General features: G+C 35.1%; 1 protein-coding gene across 2 annotated transcripts in view; it reads left to right on the top strand.

Moving 5' to 3' along the window:
• LOC6043155 (roundabout homolog 1) overlaps positions 1-18,518 on the top strand; it is a 268,131-nt gene that overhangs the window by 238,886 nt on the left and 10,727 nt on the right. For both annotated transcript variants that reach the window (XM_038251502.1, XM_038251503.1), the window contains 2 exons: positions 13,599-13,702; positions 17,661-18,080. In XM_038251502.1, the coding sequence (XP_038107430.1) occupies positions 13,599-13,702; positions 17,661-18,080 (524 nt within the window). The remainder of the gene's footprint in view (positions 1-13,598; positions 13,703-17,660; positions 18,081-18,518) is intronic.

The raw sequence follows: 18,518 nt of genomic DNA, 5'->3' as shown, positions 1-18,518 counted from the left end.
GTGGCCACTTTGGAGCTAATGTAGAATCATCAGAAGGTGGGGGGAAGGTGGGGTTTGCTACCGTTTGTCGTTGTTGTTCTTGAACCCCTCCAAGAACAGAGCCCGATATTGTTGTTGGTGTGAATAACTGAAGTTTGCTGTCGATGGCAGTTTCGATGGATTCATGGGGTTGGGGAGGCAGGTGACGGAAATTGCTTTTAATCAAAGGTAGAAAACGGTATAATTCTTCTTGAGGGTAAACTGGACCAACGAGGACAAAGCGTTCAAGGGGGTCGATTAGAATGAATTGTGGCGGTGATTATCGATACGGCAAAGGGCATAAAATTGCCCGAAACAAATCGAGCGGGAGCAACCATTTGTCAAATTAATGGACTTCGTGCTCGGATTTGGGTTATTGCAATAGGACTCTTCAAAATCATAAATCTCTTCAAACTAAGTCCTTTGCTATCTGTGTTTTTTTAGGATTTTAAAATAAAATTTTTCAGATTTCCCGAGCAGACGGAAATAGGTTGGGAATAACATTTTGTCAGAGGCGTCGCGTCCACCTGTTCAACCTGTTCATAGGACAGGTGATCATTTTGATTTCTTTCTGAAGAAAGAATTAAAATATGTTCATCAAAATAATTGAACGAACACGCCAACTCTTCTTGGAACCATGAAGTAGCCAAGCGCATTCGTATCATAGAGCGTCAGTGAAAATTCTCCCAAGCAGCCGCCAACCTGTCCGAATTTGTCCATGCACGAGTTCCCATATAACGCATCCAAAAATACACAGAAAGACCTCCCTATTTGTACACGCTGGACGGTATGAATGTGGTAGTTCAGGGTGTGCATGAAAGCTTTTGCACAGTCGACATAAAAGCGCGCGAGCCGAGACACGAGCAGGGAGAGAGCAAAATCTAGAGTTTTTCTCTCTCTCTCTTTGAACTTTGCTCTCTCCCTGCTTGCGTCTCGGCTCGCGCGCTTTTATGTCGACTGTGCAAAAGCTTTCATGCACACCCTGAACTACCACATTCATACCGTCCAGCGTGTACAAATAGGGAGGTCTTTCTGTGTATTTTTGGATGCGTTATATGGGAACTCGTGCATGGAGAAATACGAACAGGTTGGCGGCTGCTTGGGAGAATTTTCAGTGCGCGTTAGATTTTCATTGAGAGCTTTATAGATAGGGTATTTTAACCATTAGTGGACCCCCTAGTAGAGCCGAAGCACATTTTTCACAAATTTTCAATATTTTAAGCACTTTTTCATAACCCTTTGAACAAAATAATGGAATCTGGAGTGTTTTGAACAATTTTGAGTATTTGTTTCATCAGTTTTTTTCAAAAACCACTGTAAACATAAAATAATTTTAAAAAAGTAATTTTGATGCACATTTTTTCATATTAAATACATAAATGGTTGACCAAAACTAAACAATAGATTTGTTTACAGTTGCTGATAAAATCACGCATGTGTGTGTGTGTGTGGTCCAATCCAATACCCGCTAACCGGTAGCGATATTATGGGAAAGTATAGTTTGTATCAGACTTTGTATATGCCGAATGCTGATACAACTTATCTCAGTCCCGGGTATTAGGTGGTGATAGCCCTCGCGCTGCTTCCAACGACCCGTTTCAGAATGACAGAGCTCCTTGCGGTCCAATTCCGAGGTCGCTGGGCATTGTTCGGCCCCGCCTAAACATAGAAGCAAGCATCTGAAGGAAACTCGATCTATATTTAGACTTCCAATCCCGTCAGGCAAATCAGGGATCAGCGCGTATTTAATATGAGACATGTTTCAACACTACGGATCATCAATTCACTGCTAGAGTGTTAACCTTCTGATGGCCGACTGCTTAGCGTCTCAGACCACCAATCCAGAGGTGTGAGTTCGAATCCCACCTGATTCATTTTCGTTTTTGTTCATATTCAAAGTTCAAATTCCTGATTCCAAATTTCAAAAGTACCGGCTGGGATTTAATCCCTGAACCTTCTGCTTGTGAGGCAGAAGCCGTAACCATTAAGCCACGGAGCCGGCTTGCTGATAAAATCACGCATGTTTATTTAAAAAAAAATGTTTTGTAATTGATTTATTATTATAAAATATCATTTCAAACTGCAACTATGATGCTTCTGTTAAGTACCATTAACTAAAGTTTTGATTAATTATAAATTCTTTCGGCTTCAGCATATTTGGTGAAAAAAATATGCGTTTAGGTTGATTACAACAAGCATTTATTGTATATTTTAGACAAACTTTTGCTTAAATACACAGTTTTCTTTATTTTTGTAAGTTAAATTAACAGGGGTCCACTTTTGGAAAAGTTTGGATTTTCGTTGTCCTATATTGGACCCCCCTAAGTTTTGCTCGAAAATGAGCAGTTCTTCGCTTTATTTAAGTAAAGTATCTTAAACTTACATTATTTCGACCTGCTGAAGTTGAATAATCAGTCAAAAAATGATTGGATAGTTAATTCAATCATTAAATATAAATGCAGTTTTGTTGTGAAAATGCTAGTGGCCATGGCTGATTTCAGATGTCGAACTCAAAACACTTATTTTGGCTGAAAGGACACGTCAATGTCAGCCAACATTGTTTTAAATTATGCCGAACATGCCAAATAAAAGATTTGTAGACAAAAACACGCTTGAAATTGTGATTTTATTGATTTTTTCATCAAAAACACTTCAGAGGGTCCACTATAGGAAAGGGGTCCACTAATGGATAACGTACCCTACGAATGCGCTTGGCTGTTCCATGATTCTAAGACGATTTGGCGTGTTCGCTCAAATATTTTTGTAAAACTTTTTTAATTGTTATAAATAGTAGAACGGCATGTTGCTTCCAAAAAGCGTTTTTAACCGAAATAAAGTAATAAATAGCTCAGTTAAAAGTGAGCAAGCAAGTTCATCGACAGATTTGCAAAATAATTTGGAAGAAAATAGAACAAAATCTTTACCCTACCAAGCATACAATAATTTCCTTTACATGTTGTTTGTCCACAAACAAAAATCAAAATAAAACTGTCGTAATAATTTGTACTTGGTTTGAATTCTTGAGTTTTGATCGTTTAAATTTTTTTGAGAAAATTTTATAAAGTGATGTTTTTTATTTTATTTTTTGTAGATTTTCATAATTTTCATCGATATTAATTTTTTCCCTCTAGTTTTTTAGGAAATTTTTTAAGATAAACGTAAAATACAATGTTTATGGCCTAATTGTTTTGGAATGGTCAACATCCGGAATGTTTGCTTAGTGAGATTTGAGAATAATGATATTTTTTTTGCTCTATTCTAATCCAATGGAACATAAGAGAAGTCATTCTGATGAAAATTCCAGGGAAAAACTTGTGGTTGGAGTACGCCTCAAGTTTTGATTTAGTTTTTTTTATTTACAAAACAAGCTAATTATAGGAAACTACAATGTAAAAAGCATTTCAATTTTACACTTCTTGAGCAATAATATATGCTGTAATTTGAAAGAGTTACTATTTCAATAAAAAACATGTGATCAACAGCTCTCAAAACAATATTGCTCATCATGTTATTTTTTTTATTATGTATAAAAGATATTTTTTAAATATGATTGAGCTAAAAAACTTGAAAATTTCGATGTGAAAGGTTCATGGTTCTATTCTCTCTGAAGGGTTTTTTTTCTTTAGATTATTACACGATTTTTTTTATTTTAGATTGTCGCGGGATTTGACCAGAGAATCAAGAAAACGGATCAAAGATTGTCCACAATTCTTAGCGCTGTCAGTTAAAAGTTTAAAGAGAGAGAAAATACCGATTATGGGCTCATCCCAGCCTTCAGAAGTCAATGGCCTAGAAGAACTTTAAGCGAAAAGGGCCCTCCAAGACCTATGGGTCGTTTTACAAGGTAGTTGCGCAGATAGTTTCAATTGCCCTGGCGCCAGCGACAAGTAAAAAAACTAATTTCTTTGGCGTGCTATTTGGGAGTGCTAATTAATAGCACTAGTTGAACTTGGTGCAAGTGCTAAATTTGAAGTTCCAGTGCAGAACGTGCCAATGCACGTCTGTGAACAGGTAAACATTTTGGCCACGCGTCGCCTCTGCATTTTGTGTTATTTGAAAATACTATGCCAATAACATTTTATGTTATTTAGAACAAGATTTGTTATTCGCCGTTATGATTTTTTTTTATTGCATTGTTATTAAACAATTCTCTCAGAAATCGATCATTCGATTTTTTTTTGTATTTTTTAATCCGGCTGAAATTTTTTCGGTGCCTTCGGTATGCCCAAAGAAGCCATTTTGCATTACAAAAATGATGTATGAAAACTCAAAAATCTGTATCTTTTGAAGGAATTTTTTGATCGATTTGGTGTCTTTCGGCAAAGTATGGATAAGGACTACACTGAAAAAAAATGATACACGGTTAAAAAAAATAGTGATTTTTAACATAACTTTTTGTCACTAAAACTTGATTTGCAAAACATTATTTTTATTTTTTTTATATGTTTTAGGGGACATAAAATGCCAACGTTTTAGAAATTTCTAGGTTGTGCAAAAAATCTTTGACCGAGTTATGATTTTTTGAATTAATACTGATTTTTTTCAAAAAATCTAAAAATTGTTCACAAAAATTTTTCAGCTTCATTTTTCGATGTAAAATCAAATTTGCATTCAAAAAGTACTTTAGTGAAATTTTCATAAAGTGCACCGTTTTCAATTATAGCCATTTTTAGGTAACTTTTTAGAAAATAGTCGCAGTTTTCCACTTTTTATTAAATTAGTGCACATGTTTGCCTACTTTTGAAACAAATATTTTTAAAAAGCTAAAAAAATTCTCTATATTTTGCTTTTTTGAACTATGTTGATAGGACCTTAAGTTGTAGAGATATTGCCATGCAAAGGTTTCAAAAGCAGAAAAAATGATGTTTTTTAAGTCTCACCCAAACAACCCACCATTTTCTAACGTCAATATCTCAGCAACTAATGGTCCGTTTTCAATGTTAAAAACTAACTAAATCCACCTATGTGGTTGATGCCTTCCTCAGGGTCCACAGAGTTGCCAGATCTTCAATGTTGTGGACTCGTTGGAAAGGTCTCTTAATAACCTAACCAACGATGGGTCGGATGATGGATCCGGATATCGTTTACATACATTTGAGTGAGATCCGGCTTCAAAAAAGTACATAAATATCACTTAAGTGGTCATAACTCGAGACAGGGTTGCCAGATCTTCAATGTTATGGACTCATTGGAAAGGTCTCTCAATTACCTAACCAACGATGGGTCGGATGATGGATCCAGACATCATTTACATGCATATAAATGAGATCCGGAATCCGGATACATACATACAGTGCTGAGAAAACTCAGTGAGAATTTTGGTCACATACATACATACACACACACATGCACACACACATACACAGACACATACACAAACACAGACATTTTTTCAGTTTTCGATTCTGAGTCGATATGTATACATGAAGGTGGGTCTTTGAGCTTTAAATAAAAAGTTCATTTTTAGAGCAGGATTATAGCCTTACCTCAGTGAGGAAGGCAAAAATGAAACATTCGTGAAATTTTCCGATCTTTTCTAAAAAATATTTTCAACGCCCTTTTAAAATATCAGTCTGGATCAAAAATTTTTGAAAAATATATTTTTTTTTTAAAGATCGGAAAATTCCACGAATGTTTCATTTTTTAACATTGTAAATCTGACCATTAGTTGCTGAGATGCATGGCAATATCTCAGCAACTAAAGGTCGTATCAACAAAGTTCAAAAATGCAAAATATAGAGAATTTTCTCAGCTTTTCAAAACCATTTGTTTCAATAGTGGGCAAACACGTGCACTAATTTGAAAAAAAAAATAATGGAAAAATGCGACTATTTTCAAAAAAAATTACCTAAAGAAAGCTTCAACTTGAAAACGGTGTACTTTATGAAAATTTCACTGAAGAACTTTTTGATTGCAAATTTGATTTTACATCGAAAAATGAAGTTAAAAAATTTTGCGACCAATATTTAGATTTTTTCAAAAAATCAGTATTGATTCAAAAAATCAGAACTCGGTCGAAGATTTTTTGCACAACCCGGAAATTTCTGAAAAGTTGGCATTGTATGTCCCCTAAAACATATAAAAAAAATTAAAATAGTGTTTTTTTTTTGAAAATCAAATTTTGGTGACAAAAATTAAAATTAAAAATCCCAATTTTTTTATCCTGTATCTTTTTTTTCAGTGTAGTCCATATCCATACCTACAACTTTGCCGAAGACACCAAATCGATCAAAAAATTCCTTCAAAAGACACAGATTTTTGAATTTTCACGCATCATTTTTATATGGACAGCTGCCAAATTTGTATGGAAATTTATAAGGACAAACTAATAATGCAAAATGGCTTCTTTGGGCATACCGAAGGCACCAAAAAAGTTTTAGCCGGATAAAAAAATACAAAAATTAAGATCAATTTCGTAGAGAACTGCTCTATTGTAATAACTGACTTATGACATTTTTAGTTATTCTTTGTACAAATCTTTGTTTAATTTTTTGTTATTTTAACAACTTATCCCAACAACAGTTGGAGGTATTCTTCTGTAACAAAAATGTTATTGTCAAGCTGTTATTGAACACTTATTCAAAAATGGATTTTTCAAAAAGAATCCATTTATTTTCTGTTATTTTAACAGTATTTGTTTATTCCGTCTGCCCGGGTTGTTTTTTTTTTTTTTTAAGGTTGGTCAATCCGGCCTTTCCACCCACTTTAAAGTAATTTTTCACTTTCTTGGCCAAGACCAATAATAAACACCTTCATTTGATCGATATTTAACGAATCGTTGCACACATTGGCCATAATTTCTCCCCGGAAGGTGGGGTCGGCTTCTCTCAACTGAAACCAATAAACCATCAAAAAACGAAGTCGTGCGTCCAGGGCGCATCACTTTCCCTTCCGGAAGAGAGAGGGTCTCCCAAACTCGAGCGCTTCGGTAATTACTGGTTTGGTGATTTATTGTGGCACTTCTATCCTCCTTCAGAGAGTACGAGAAAAAACGGTCCAACAAAAAAATTGAACGGTTCACGGAGTCACGACACCACATAACGGACCCACCAAACGGTTTGGGTCTCGACTTTGGTCTGGTTTTTTTTTTGTTGCTTTGCTCCGGGGAAGTTCACTGGAGTTGCTAATTGAAGGTTAATGCGGTGGCACCTGGCCCACGGGTCGTAACGTCCCCGAATGCAATGCAGTACGGAAGGGGGAAGTGAGATATCGGAGTGGTCAATCAATGCAATTAGAGAGCAGTGTCAGCCGTAAAATTGGTACTAATGAGTGGTTTCCAATGAAATGGTACCTCTTTTTGCTGGGATTGGATGGGTCCGTTTGGTCTGGGCTTTTCAAAGGCCGGAAATGGTCTGGGTATGAGTTTGATACGTGGTTTCACCGCTATAGATTAGAAACCTGTGAAATTCGAATCAATTAATGTAACAGTAATAAATAAATAATCAGAGTTGATTCAAAGATCGTAGAAAAGTAAAATTCAATACAAATAATCCCGATTAAACCTGCGGCTTTGGGTCTCTTTGTTCTGAGTGACCCAGGAGCAGAATTTCATAAATGTTTTACGACACTACACCTTCGACAGAACCTACTTCACATTTTGTGGTCCACCGGTGCATAACGACCCGACGACCCGACCCTTCCGGATTACCACTTGAGGATGTTTTCCATTTTACAGTCCATTTACATGAGATTTACTCTTGACGTTTGTGCAACTCACCCGTAGAGAGATCGAGAACCGGAAGGACCACCACCTCCAAAGAATTATGAATTAAACATTTAATGATCCCAGTGTTTAGCCCAGTGTCATTATTTGTCCTCTTGCGGCCCCGAACCGTACTTTCTCGAAGCAAGCAAAACCACCAGCTGACAGGACTACAAAGCATCACCCCTGAGGAGAGTGGAGGAAGGACCGCTTGCAAATCCCAGAAAACACGAGAAAGGTTGGATCTTCTGTGCGGAAACAATGAATTACATTTTATGGCACCTTTCACCAGCAACACTGCTTCTCTTCCGGGTGGCTTCGCTGCCACCAACAGACGCAAACCGTTCCTTTATCTGAAACCGAAACTCCCACCCAACGCCACCCACAAACACACTTCCTTCAAGATTGTGTGTTTGTGTCGGGGCTCAGGCACACATTTCCTCTGATTATATTTTCCCAATAAAGCTCACATATTTATATGTCAAGCTTTGGGGGAAAGGGGATGGTGAGAAAGCTCCAGTTGTATCTTCTTTTCAGCACGATATTTTAGGGATCTCGGGGAAAAGTCCTGTGTGAGAATCCTTCTTCAAACTGGCGTCACCACCCTCTTCTCTGCTAACATTTTGCTTGAACCGACCCAGTGAGAAGTGGTGCCTCCACTTGATTCGGAACTGTGAAACGGTGTAATTTGGAATGGAAAAACTATCAAAAATTGATGAAAATACAAAAGTAATTACTTATTTGCTGTGTTGCAAAAGAGTGATTAAAAAACAACATCATTTTATCATCTCTGTACCAAAACTTCAGAGAACATAGCGACTGTCACTCTAGCTTGTGAGATCTCTTCGTATGTCTCATGCGAATGCATTCTCTCTATCTTCCACTCCTTCCCTTTTTCCTCGACTATGCTCTCTCACCGCTGAGTCTCTCAATCTCTCTGAAAACTGCAATGAAAGAACGTGAGATGGCGGTTGGGACGACGTTACGTAAAACTGCGCTTGCGAAATTGATTTTGTGGCGGCTTTTGTGGTTGGTTGAGAGAGAAAACGAGGTTGTCAAACGCGAGTGTGTAAACACAAAAACGTGTTCGGCTATGTTTGGCGCGGACAGCATCAAAACGGAGAGAAGAGCAGTTGTATTTGGGGCATGAATGTTCAGGCGTGATAATTGTAATTGCTGAGAGCTGACAGTTTGATATTTTAACAACATTGCTTATTTGTAAATACTTCTTCAAGTTCATGCAGGGAGGCCGTTAGATGTTTAATTTGGAATTCTTGGGGTTTTCCCGTTTTTTCCTGATTTTAATTTTTTTCCCAATACCGGAAGTTTTAAAATTTCAGTTTTCCCTAGTTGAGATGTTTTTGAAAAAACTTTTGAGCCAATATAACATTATTTTTCTTGTTTTTTTTTCATCAATCTTAAAACATCTTTATATTGATTACACCATTATAGTTTTTTTCTTCTTATTTTTGCAATAAGGTATAAATATTAACATTTTCTTTCTTAACATTCAGAATAATAATTGATCATAGTTGAGACCATGAGAAAATAATAAAGGTGATGAAAATATTGAGAAGGTACATATTCCTAAATTCATAAATTAAAAAAACTTTAAATTCATAATTATTGATGTGCACATCAACCAGAGCTCTTTCACAAAGATTTTTGTAACAGATATTTTAGTATTTTCAAAACTACGGAAACTATCGATATATTTTTTTATTCATCCCCTGAAGAAGAATCATTGCATTTTGCAAATCTGAACATTTTGACTTTATTAATTTGCAATTTTCAATAACAAAGATTTTTTTATGTTTAAGAATTTTCCTAATATTTGTATTGGGCGTCATCCATAAAGCATGACACGCTCTAAGAGGGCAGGGGGGGGGGTCTGAGCAAGTGTGACATTGCATGTTATAAGTATAGGAAAAGCGTGCAAGAGGGGAGAAGGGGGTTAATTTTGGCTGATTTTAGCGTGACGTTCTTTATGGATGAAGCCTTGTTGAATTTCCTGAATTATAAATTTTAAAATTATTTATTTTTTTAAATCCAGAATTTAAAAGATTTGAATTGCAGGAAATGTTGGTGAAAAAATTTAAATATAAAAATGTAGGTTTTATTAAATTTATAAATAAAAAAAAAATTGAGCTCTTTATTTTTCAATTCCTTAGTTTATTTTTTTTCAAATTTTACATTTAAAAATATCTAGAAATTGAAAATTTTCAACTTATAGAATTTGTTAAATTTAATTTTCCTTTAATTTAAAATTTTTAGATTTCCTTTTTCAAAATTTTGTGATCCTCAACATTTTAGATTTTCAAGTATTTTTTAAGAAATTGAAAAACATAAAAATTCAGGTTTAGTATTTTATGAATTTCCTGATATCTGATTATTGCAATTTAAAAATAAATGAATTCTTGAATTCTTGAATTTTAAAATTTTCAAATATTTTAAATGTAATGTATCTTTAATATTTTCGTTCACAATTTTTTAATTTTTTTGAATTTTTAGTTTTGGTTTTGATTGTTGAATTCTATAATAATTGTCCTTAGGATTTTTAAAACATCTGAATCTGTTTTTTTAAACAAGCTAAATCATTTTGAATATGATTTTCAACTCAGGAATTTTTTTTCAGTTTTCGAACCTCAATATTTTTGAATTTTAAGTATCTTTTCAGAAAGTGAAAAATTTAAAGATGCAGGTCTAGTATATTCTGAATTTTCTTATTTCGTATTTCTGAAATTGATAAATTCTTGAACTTTTAAATTTTATAACTTTTTTATATTATGATTTTTTTAGTTTTCATTTGGCAAAAATTTAATATCTTTGAATTTTAAATTTTTGAATTATTTAATAATTGTACTTTGAAAATTTAAATTTTTCGAATTAATAAAAAATAATATATGAATAAAATTTTTCATTTTTATTTTATTTTTTCATAAAAAAGAACAAATTCTGTTATTTTAAAGTTCAGCGTTTCAAGATTCTGCGTTTTTTTAAACAAAAAAACAAAACATTCTTTTCTAAAATAATAACAGATATCTTGGATTTCAGGTAGACACCTTAAATTATTTTTATAAATATGGTTTTTTTGTCACTATTTAAATTTGAACAAGATGTTCTTGTTATTGACCAATACATATTAGTTTTATTCTGAGCAGTTAAAATTGTTTATTTCAATTTGCAGAGAGCGAAAGCATGTTAAAAATGTATATTTTAGAATCCTCAAGAGGGACCATCCATAAACCACGTGGACACTTTAGGGGGCGATCGTGGCGATTGTCCACGATCCATAGAAAAAAAGTTTTTTTTTGTATGGACAATTGTCCACGAAGGGAGGGGGGGGGGTAACAGATTCCCAAAAAAGTGTCCACGTGGTTTATGGATGGTCCCAGAGCAACAATTTGGCAAAGAATTAAAATTGCAAAAAATAATCAATGCAGATTAAAAAAAAAAACTTCTTTATGTAAATTTCAAAAATCATGATTTTTTTCCAAATTGGCAACACTGCCTTGAAATTTGACCAACCTGTGCCATGACTCAAATTATGCCATTTTTTTCGTCATCTTAAACCCACCTAAAAACGGTTATTTTGTGCATTTTGTTGTTTAAAATTAGAATAAAAAATTTGCTTGTTTTTGTTAGTGTGTTTTTTTTTTTCACGGAGAAGCATTAAGGTGAAGCCGTTGATCATTTTCGAAGAAAATTAATCATCACTATAAAAAATTGTGTATTAAATTCAATTTAACGAATTTCAGCACCAAAAGGAATCAGCATGTGCCGGTTGTTGCCTTCTTGAAGCCACTGAAGGAATTTTTGATCTAAATCAATTGTGCTTCAAAATTTATATACTTTTGTGGCACAGTCATTGACGTCCTAGTTGGCAATCATTGATTAATGACGATTTCCATAACTTAACAAGGAATGGGATAATCGTTACCAAAAGGAATCAGCATGTGTAGGGCACTATTCTAAACAACTTGTTGAAGGAATTTTGTCAAAATATTGAAAGCGACGCAAAATTTATATCTTCGAAGGAAAAATCACGACAATGATGGAAGTCTTCACGTTAAGCTATACCTGCTACTTTGTCGAAGACACCAAATCAATAAGGAAATCCTTCTGAAGACTTAGATTTTTGAAAATTGAACAATCCGTTATGTCTTTATGTTTTTTATATATATATTTTTTTATTTTTATTTATGTTTGTTTGGACATTTGTCAAATTTTTATATGTGATGTTATATTTTTTATATTCATATATCATTTCACTTAAAATCTTCAAAAATTATTACAAAATTATTAAAAAAAGATTGATTGATCTAATAAAACGCATTTTTTTGAATTTTTATATCAATGAGATCAAGGTTTATAGAAGAAGTTTCAATGAAATTATATAATCAGAAAAGATATCTTTTTTCATATCTTAAAGTTGCTACTGATTATTTTGTTTTCAAAACCACCTCCTAATACGGTTCCCTAACCATTCAACGCCAAGATATATCCATCGTTTGTGGCTTGCCTGCCCTCCGGAAAAGACGCCCCTCGAAGTAAAATATCGAGTTTTGAGAAGATGCACACTTGTAGCCCTGGCAAGATCCGGAAAAGAAACACTTTTTCCCACAACCCCTACCACCCACACACTTCCTCCTTCCCAAAAAATCCTTCAAACAGAACCAAGGGTTGAAAAACAATAGGAGACAAGTAAACCACACACACGAAAACTGTGTCTCAAAAGCGACTGTTTTCCATTAGTGGCATCGTGCTCTGATACTGTATCGATGCACAAAAAAAAAGAACTCATGCAATATGCAATGCAGCTCTACACAGTCTACATTCAGGCGCAAAGCTTTGTCGTCGTTGGATCTCAGAACCAGAGAGGGCTCTGCTTGTGCAGACACACACGTCAGGCGTTTTCCCTCTGATGTGGTTGGAACGGAGGCTTTCAAACGGAATTTCCAAGTTTCCGGATTTGGGTGGATGTGTTTGAGTGTGTTTTTGGGACAGATTTGAGTTATCTGATTATTAGAGCAAATTTGGGTAACAAAACTTTTAGTTATTATTTTGACTAAGCAAATTTAAATTTCTTTTTTTTGTAGGATTTTTTTTAAATCAAAATGTGAAATCATTTTGTAAGTTCTGAATTTTATCCCCTTCTTCCTCTATAATAAACACAAGTAAAAACTAGTTCCCATGCAAGAACATTCTCTCCTTGTTCTTCACGGAAACTAGGCCGAAAATTCATGTATCCGTTTCCAGCGCAAACCAACCAATGCAGCCTTGCATGCAGATTTGTGATGTTACAAATTGCTGAGCAAAAACTTCTGCTCGTCCTGTACATGATTCGATGCTCTATATTCATCTCTTCTTCATGAGAGTTCTCACATCAGGACACAACTTAACGTAAAGATTATGAATCGGAAAAGGACATTTTTTTTCTTGCTTTATCGAAATACCCTTATCTAAAATGCTTCTAATTTAGCAACAGCAAATCCAACCACTCATTCCGTGCAATTTACTGCTAAAACACAGACAATTTAGCCTGTGGTCAGTTGCTCCCGGAGAAGAAGGAATTTCGATATTAAAATCTTGCCTCTGCCCGAGCCCGAGGCCTCCAAAAATGTGGGTTATTGTTTAATCTAGAAATATTATTGCTTCCTCCTCTGGCCTCACCGAAAGAATGTTGAACATTTCCAATCTGAAACAACATCGGGAAAGCGGAACGCCTCTTTGGTTTCTTGCGAAAATTTATCCAAGCTTCATTTCGAAATCCTAGGGTCTTGTCGGTTTCGGTTCTGAATTTAAGACTAAATATTTGCACTTTCTACCAGCAGCAGCAACAAATTCAGCACATCCTGATTTACCTTTTTATTTGCAGATCTTCAACGGGCGGACAGTGGCTGGTACCGGTGTGTGGCCCGGGCCGCCGGACAGGGCAGCAGCATGGCAACGGTGTTTTCGGCCTGGAGTGCATATCTGGCGGTGAGTAGTACCTCGTTTAGATAGTTGTGCTGTGTTTTGTGTGTGTGAAATATGCAAATGATTGCGAAGTTGTCAGAAAATGAAATTCATGTCAGGTTATGTTAAACTGGAAGAGAATTTTTTTCTGTTGAAATTATAATTGAACAATTTTGGAAAAAGGTCTTCGAGATACCAAACTTATTCGATCAAAAATATAGTTGGGTGGAGAAGGACCAATTTTGTTGTAGAGCTCAACATTTTAATGTCAAAAATAAGTGTTTTCGCTCTTTCAACAGGTTCATTCTAATAATAGTTTCCGAGATATGAACAGTTAAAAGATAACAGTGAAAAAAGAAATGTTTACAGAAATTAAACCTGAGGAGACTGTATCTCCGATAAACAAAGTAGGAAGATTTTCTCAGCAAGGGTGCTTTTCTTCATGAAGTATTTTTAAGTTGCATTGCATTTATGGAAACAAATTTTCTCGAATTGCCTAAAACTTGCAAGTAGCGCAATTAAAAAATGATTTTTGAAATTTTTCTTGAAAATTTTCAAATTTTGTTTCCAAAAATCATCAGTTTTCAACAAATTATGTTCTATTGAAACCAGATTTGCACCATCTTAAATTATAGTACAAATGATGCGATTTCTTGTTCGCTAAAACATTAAAAAAATATTAAACTAGTGGCAAAAACTTCAAATTAAAATATGATAAAATCCACATATTCTTTTTAAATCACCAGCCCGAAAATATGGATGAAGAGGTATGGAAAAAAACTAAACGTTTTTTTTTTGACAATGGGAATGCATGGACAAAATTTCATTGAAATCCAAAAATATTTAAAAAAATAAAAAAGTTAAAATCTGAAGAATCGTTTTTTTTAATCTTAAATTTACTTTCATTTACCATAAAATAAAAACAAAAGTATTTTACTTAATCATTTTTTGAAAATGGAACTTAAAAATCCTAAAATGCAAGCAAGTGCAAACAAAATTTCAGCTTTTTTGGCCAACCAGTCTAGAAATACGAAATATTAATATAAATATCGAAATAATTATTCAAAATCTGTATCTTATTAAGGAATTTTCGGATCAGTTTGGTATCTTCGGCAAAGTTGTTACTCGAAAGAAAAAAATTATAGATTTTGTTACTATCTTTTTTTTCACAAAAAAAAACATTCTTCAAAATCTTAATACTTAATTTCGTTTTTTTTTTTCAAAAGATAAGGGGAGATTTAGGAGGCAAAAAATCGCAAGCCATAGAGAAATTTGGACACAAATTTTGTAGCCGATTAATATAATGTTTAAATGTAAATTTCATCCCCTTCCTGCCAAGAGCAAAATCGAGATTTTTACGTTTTTTCACATTACTCGTAGATCGATCAAATTGGACGAAATTTTAATGGTTATTTGTTAACATTCTATATTTACCATTGCAGGTTGAAGCAGGTTTAAAAAATCAATGGTTGCAGAGAAATTTAATTTTGAATACCAAATTAAGTGGTGCTCTGGAGTAACCATGGGCGTTTGAGGGTTAAAAAGAAATTTTTCTCGAAAAAAATAAATTTGCAATAAAAGGAAATTTGAAGAATTTTTTAAAATTTGCACTGTTTTAAAAACATAGTCACTTAATTTTTATTTTTTCATTTAACCGAAAAATTGCAGATTTTCATTTTTTTTAAGTGTTCATGCTTGGCACCCCTGAATTTTGGTTTCAAAAAGTTGAGAACATTTCCAACGTTCAGCGCTGGCGTTGAAGCGCTGGCGTTGAAGCGCTGGCGTTGAAGCGCTGGCGTTGAAGCGCTGGCGTTGAAGCGCTGGCGTTGAAGCGCTGGCGTTGAAGCGCTGGCGTTGAAGCGCTGGCGTTGAAGCGCTGGCGTTGAAGCGCTGGCGTTGAAGCGCTGGCGTTGAAGCGCTGGCGTTGAAGCGCTGGCGTTGAAGCGCTGGCGTTGAAGCGCTGGCGTTGAAGCGCTGGCGTTGAAGCTTCGACTTGACGACTTGTCGAGCTTTCGAGCGAGAACGAGCCGGGACTTCGAATTTGATGTCCAGCGAGTGGCCCGAACTGTTCACTCAGTGAACAAATACATCGTGAAAATATTTGCCTACTCCGTCGCTCGACGACACTCACACACTACCATGCTCAGCGAAGAGCCACTCTCACAAAATGCCAGCGCGGCAGTCTTTTTGTCTTCACGCCCTCAGTTTGCCAGCAATTTGATTTTTTTTTTTTGGTAGAAGTTTCTTTGAATGGTCTATAATGTTATGAAATCAAAATAAATGCACAATTTAATTGATAACATTGATTATAGGCAACCCAAATCAATGAGTATAACGCAACGCATCAGAGAAAAAATGTTTTCAGTTCAGAGTGATCGGAGACGATTGGCCTGTCTGAACCGTTCGGAGACTGAGCCGATCAGAGAGAGAGAAGAGTAGAAAAGAGAGTGTTCGGGAGCGAATGTTGATAGAGTGACAAACGGTAGGAATTCATCAGGGCAGTATCGCGTCGCCTGATATTTGTGCTCGCGAATGGAGTGGTTGATTTTGAGCAATCAGGACCCTTGCTTAAAATTTTGTTTGGCCTAGCTTAAAATCATTTGCATAATTCAATTTATTTCACTTCAATACTTATTTATAGACATTTTTTGTAGGATAAATTTCTAATTTAATAAAGATTTTTTGGTTGATTGATGCTTCAAAGTTGGTTTTGGTAGCAAAAGTTTTGTTTTGGTATTTCTTGAAATAATCTCTTTTTGAGTATTTTTTAGCAAATTTTGAACGTTTTGTTAACTAAACCTCAATTTTATGAACGATATATTAATGATTTATAAACTTGTTGAAACAAACATTTGATTGTGATTTTTAAGTTGAAAATTATGATATTTTTTAACAGCGCACTTTTAAACAAAAATTGTAAGTAACTCAATTACACAAAAACTACAATTTTCAATAAAACTTTCTTTTGATAGCGCTATTGATTTTTTAATATCCGTGATTTAAAAATAAAAATGTTTAGAAATTTTATTCGATTGAATAATATTTGAAAATAGATTGGAATCCTATCACTGTTACTAGGATTTAAGGTATTTGATATATTTACAGACAACGATCATTTTTCCCCAAAAATCACAGGATGGTATTGCAAAAAAAAAAGATGTGAAGAATCAAAGCGCAAAAATATTGCTGTATGTGTATTTTTTCCATATTTTTTCCATATTTTTCCCAGACAATTATATATCAGAATCATGTCAATGGATATTTTGAATTTGTTACATTTAACATCCAGAAAAATCAAAGAACAATATTTTCAGTTGAGAGCTATTTGGTGCCGATACCTTCAAATCAGCAAATAAAGTTTTCATTTGATATGTCAGCGAATTCTGCTCTGTTTGCCTTCCTCACTTAGGTAAGGCTATAATTGCATTCGACTTGGTTTAGGGTCCCATAGATCAAAATTTATACAAATTGACCACATAGGTGGATTCAGTTAGTTTTTTTTTTAATGCCTTATTAATTTGCATTAGAACCTCAAGTTAACATTTTTCTTGCGAGCTAAAGTTCGTTCAGCCGATTCGGAGATAAATTTTTAATGTGTTTTTATTTTGTGAAAATCGTCCTTTTTATCACACTTTTTCGGCAAGGATCACCGTACTCGCCAATCAAAAAAAAATTAAAAAAAAATACGGAATTTTTTTTACCAAGGACCATGCCAATATTGAACCAAATCAGAGCACTTTTGAGCTGGCTCCCGCGAGTTAAACATGATGAGAATTAATATACTAACATAAAAAAACTCAGATTTCAGATTTGTTCAAGATACGTGAGTTAAATAAAAAACAGATTTAGATATAAAAACTGAAATGAAGGAAAAATGCTAAATTTTAATTTTTATTGTAAAAGGACTGAGCAGAAATTTAAATTTATTTATTTTGTTGAAACTTTAATTGTAACTAATAAAAAAATAATCTATTTTTTCCAGGTCGACGACAACCTCCCCGGTCCCCAGCAGCGCACCTTCTCGTCGGACCAGGTGCCCTCCATCCCGGGCTCCCCGAAGGCCGTCAACATCACCAACAGCAACGTCACCCTGGCCTGGTCCCGTTCGCAGGACAAATCCCGCTCCCACACCCCGCTCACCTACACCGTCGAACAGTTCAGCCCCGACTCCACGTCTGATGACCTTGGCTGGACGGTGGCCCTGCGTGGCATCGCTGGCAACACCGCTACCGTCACCGGCCTCTCGCCGGAAGTGTCCTACATCTTTGCGGTGCGGGCGGAAAATGCGTTCGGCTATTCGGCGCCCTCCCCGCTGTCCGCCCCCATCCGGACGCTGTCCTCGGACGACCGGGTCACCGTGCCGGAAGAGATGGAAATGGCACGGAGCGTGTTGAACGGGAAGGTGAGTTTTGTTTGTAGTAGGAGTAGGATTTTATACCCGTTGTGACCCTGGTGACGTATTCAGGGCAACTTGACGACGCCATGTGACACACACACGTGAGTCTTTTGAAGAGACAAGAAATGAGGGAGATATTACACTGTTGCAGAAAAAACTTCAGAAATTGAAAAACATTTATTTTCAAGAAATTACAAAAGAAAACAGTTTTGTAATACATATTTTGATTTCAAATCACCATATTTCGATCAATGTTTTTGTTTACACATAGGAAACCTAGTAAAAGAGATTACAAGTTAAAACTCATGTTTCCCTGTGTAATCTTCCCGGCTGCATTATCCTTCGGGATGAAGGGACAAAACCCATGCGTTTCCAGCTGATGGACATGCCTCACTTGTTGTGATTTATTAGTTGACCTACATTAGTCCACACCTCCCCCCACAT

The sequence above is a fragment of the Culex quinquefasciatus genome, chromosome 2 (genome assembly GCF_015732765.1).
Source record: "Culex quinquefasciatus strain JHB chromosome 2, VPISU_Cqui_1.0_pri_paternal, whole genome shotgun sequence".
In the NCBI taxonomy this organism is placed as follows: domain Eukaryota; kingdom Metazoa; phylum Arthropoda; class Insecta; order Diptera; family Culicidae; genus Culex; species Culex quinquefasciatus.
This window is presented reverse-complemented; position numbering and strand designations above follow the sequence as displayed.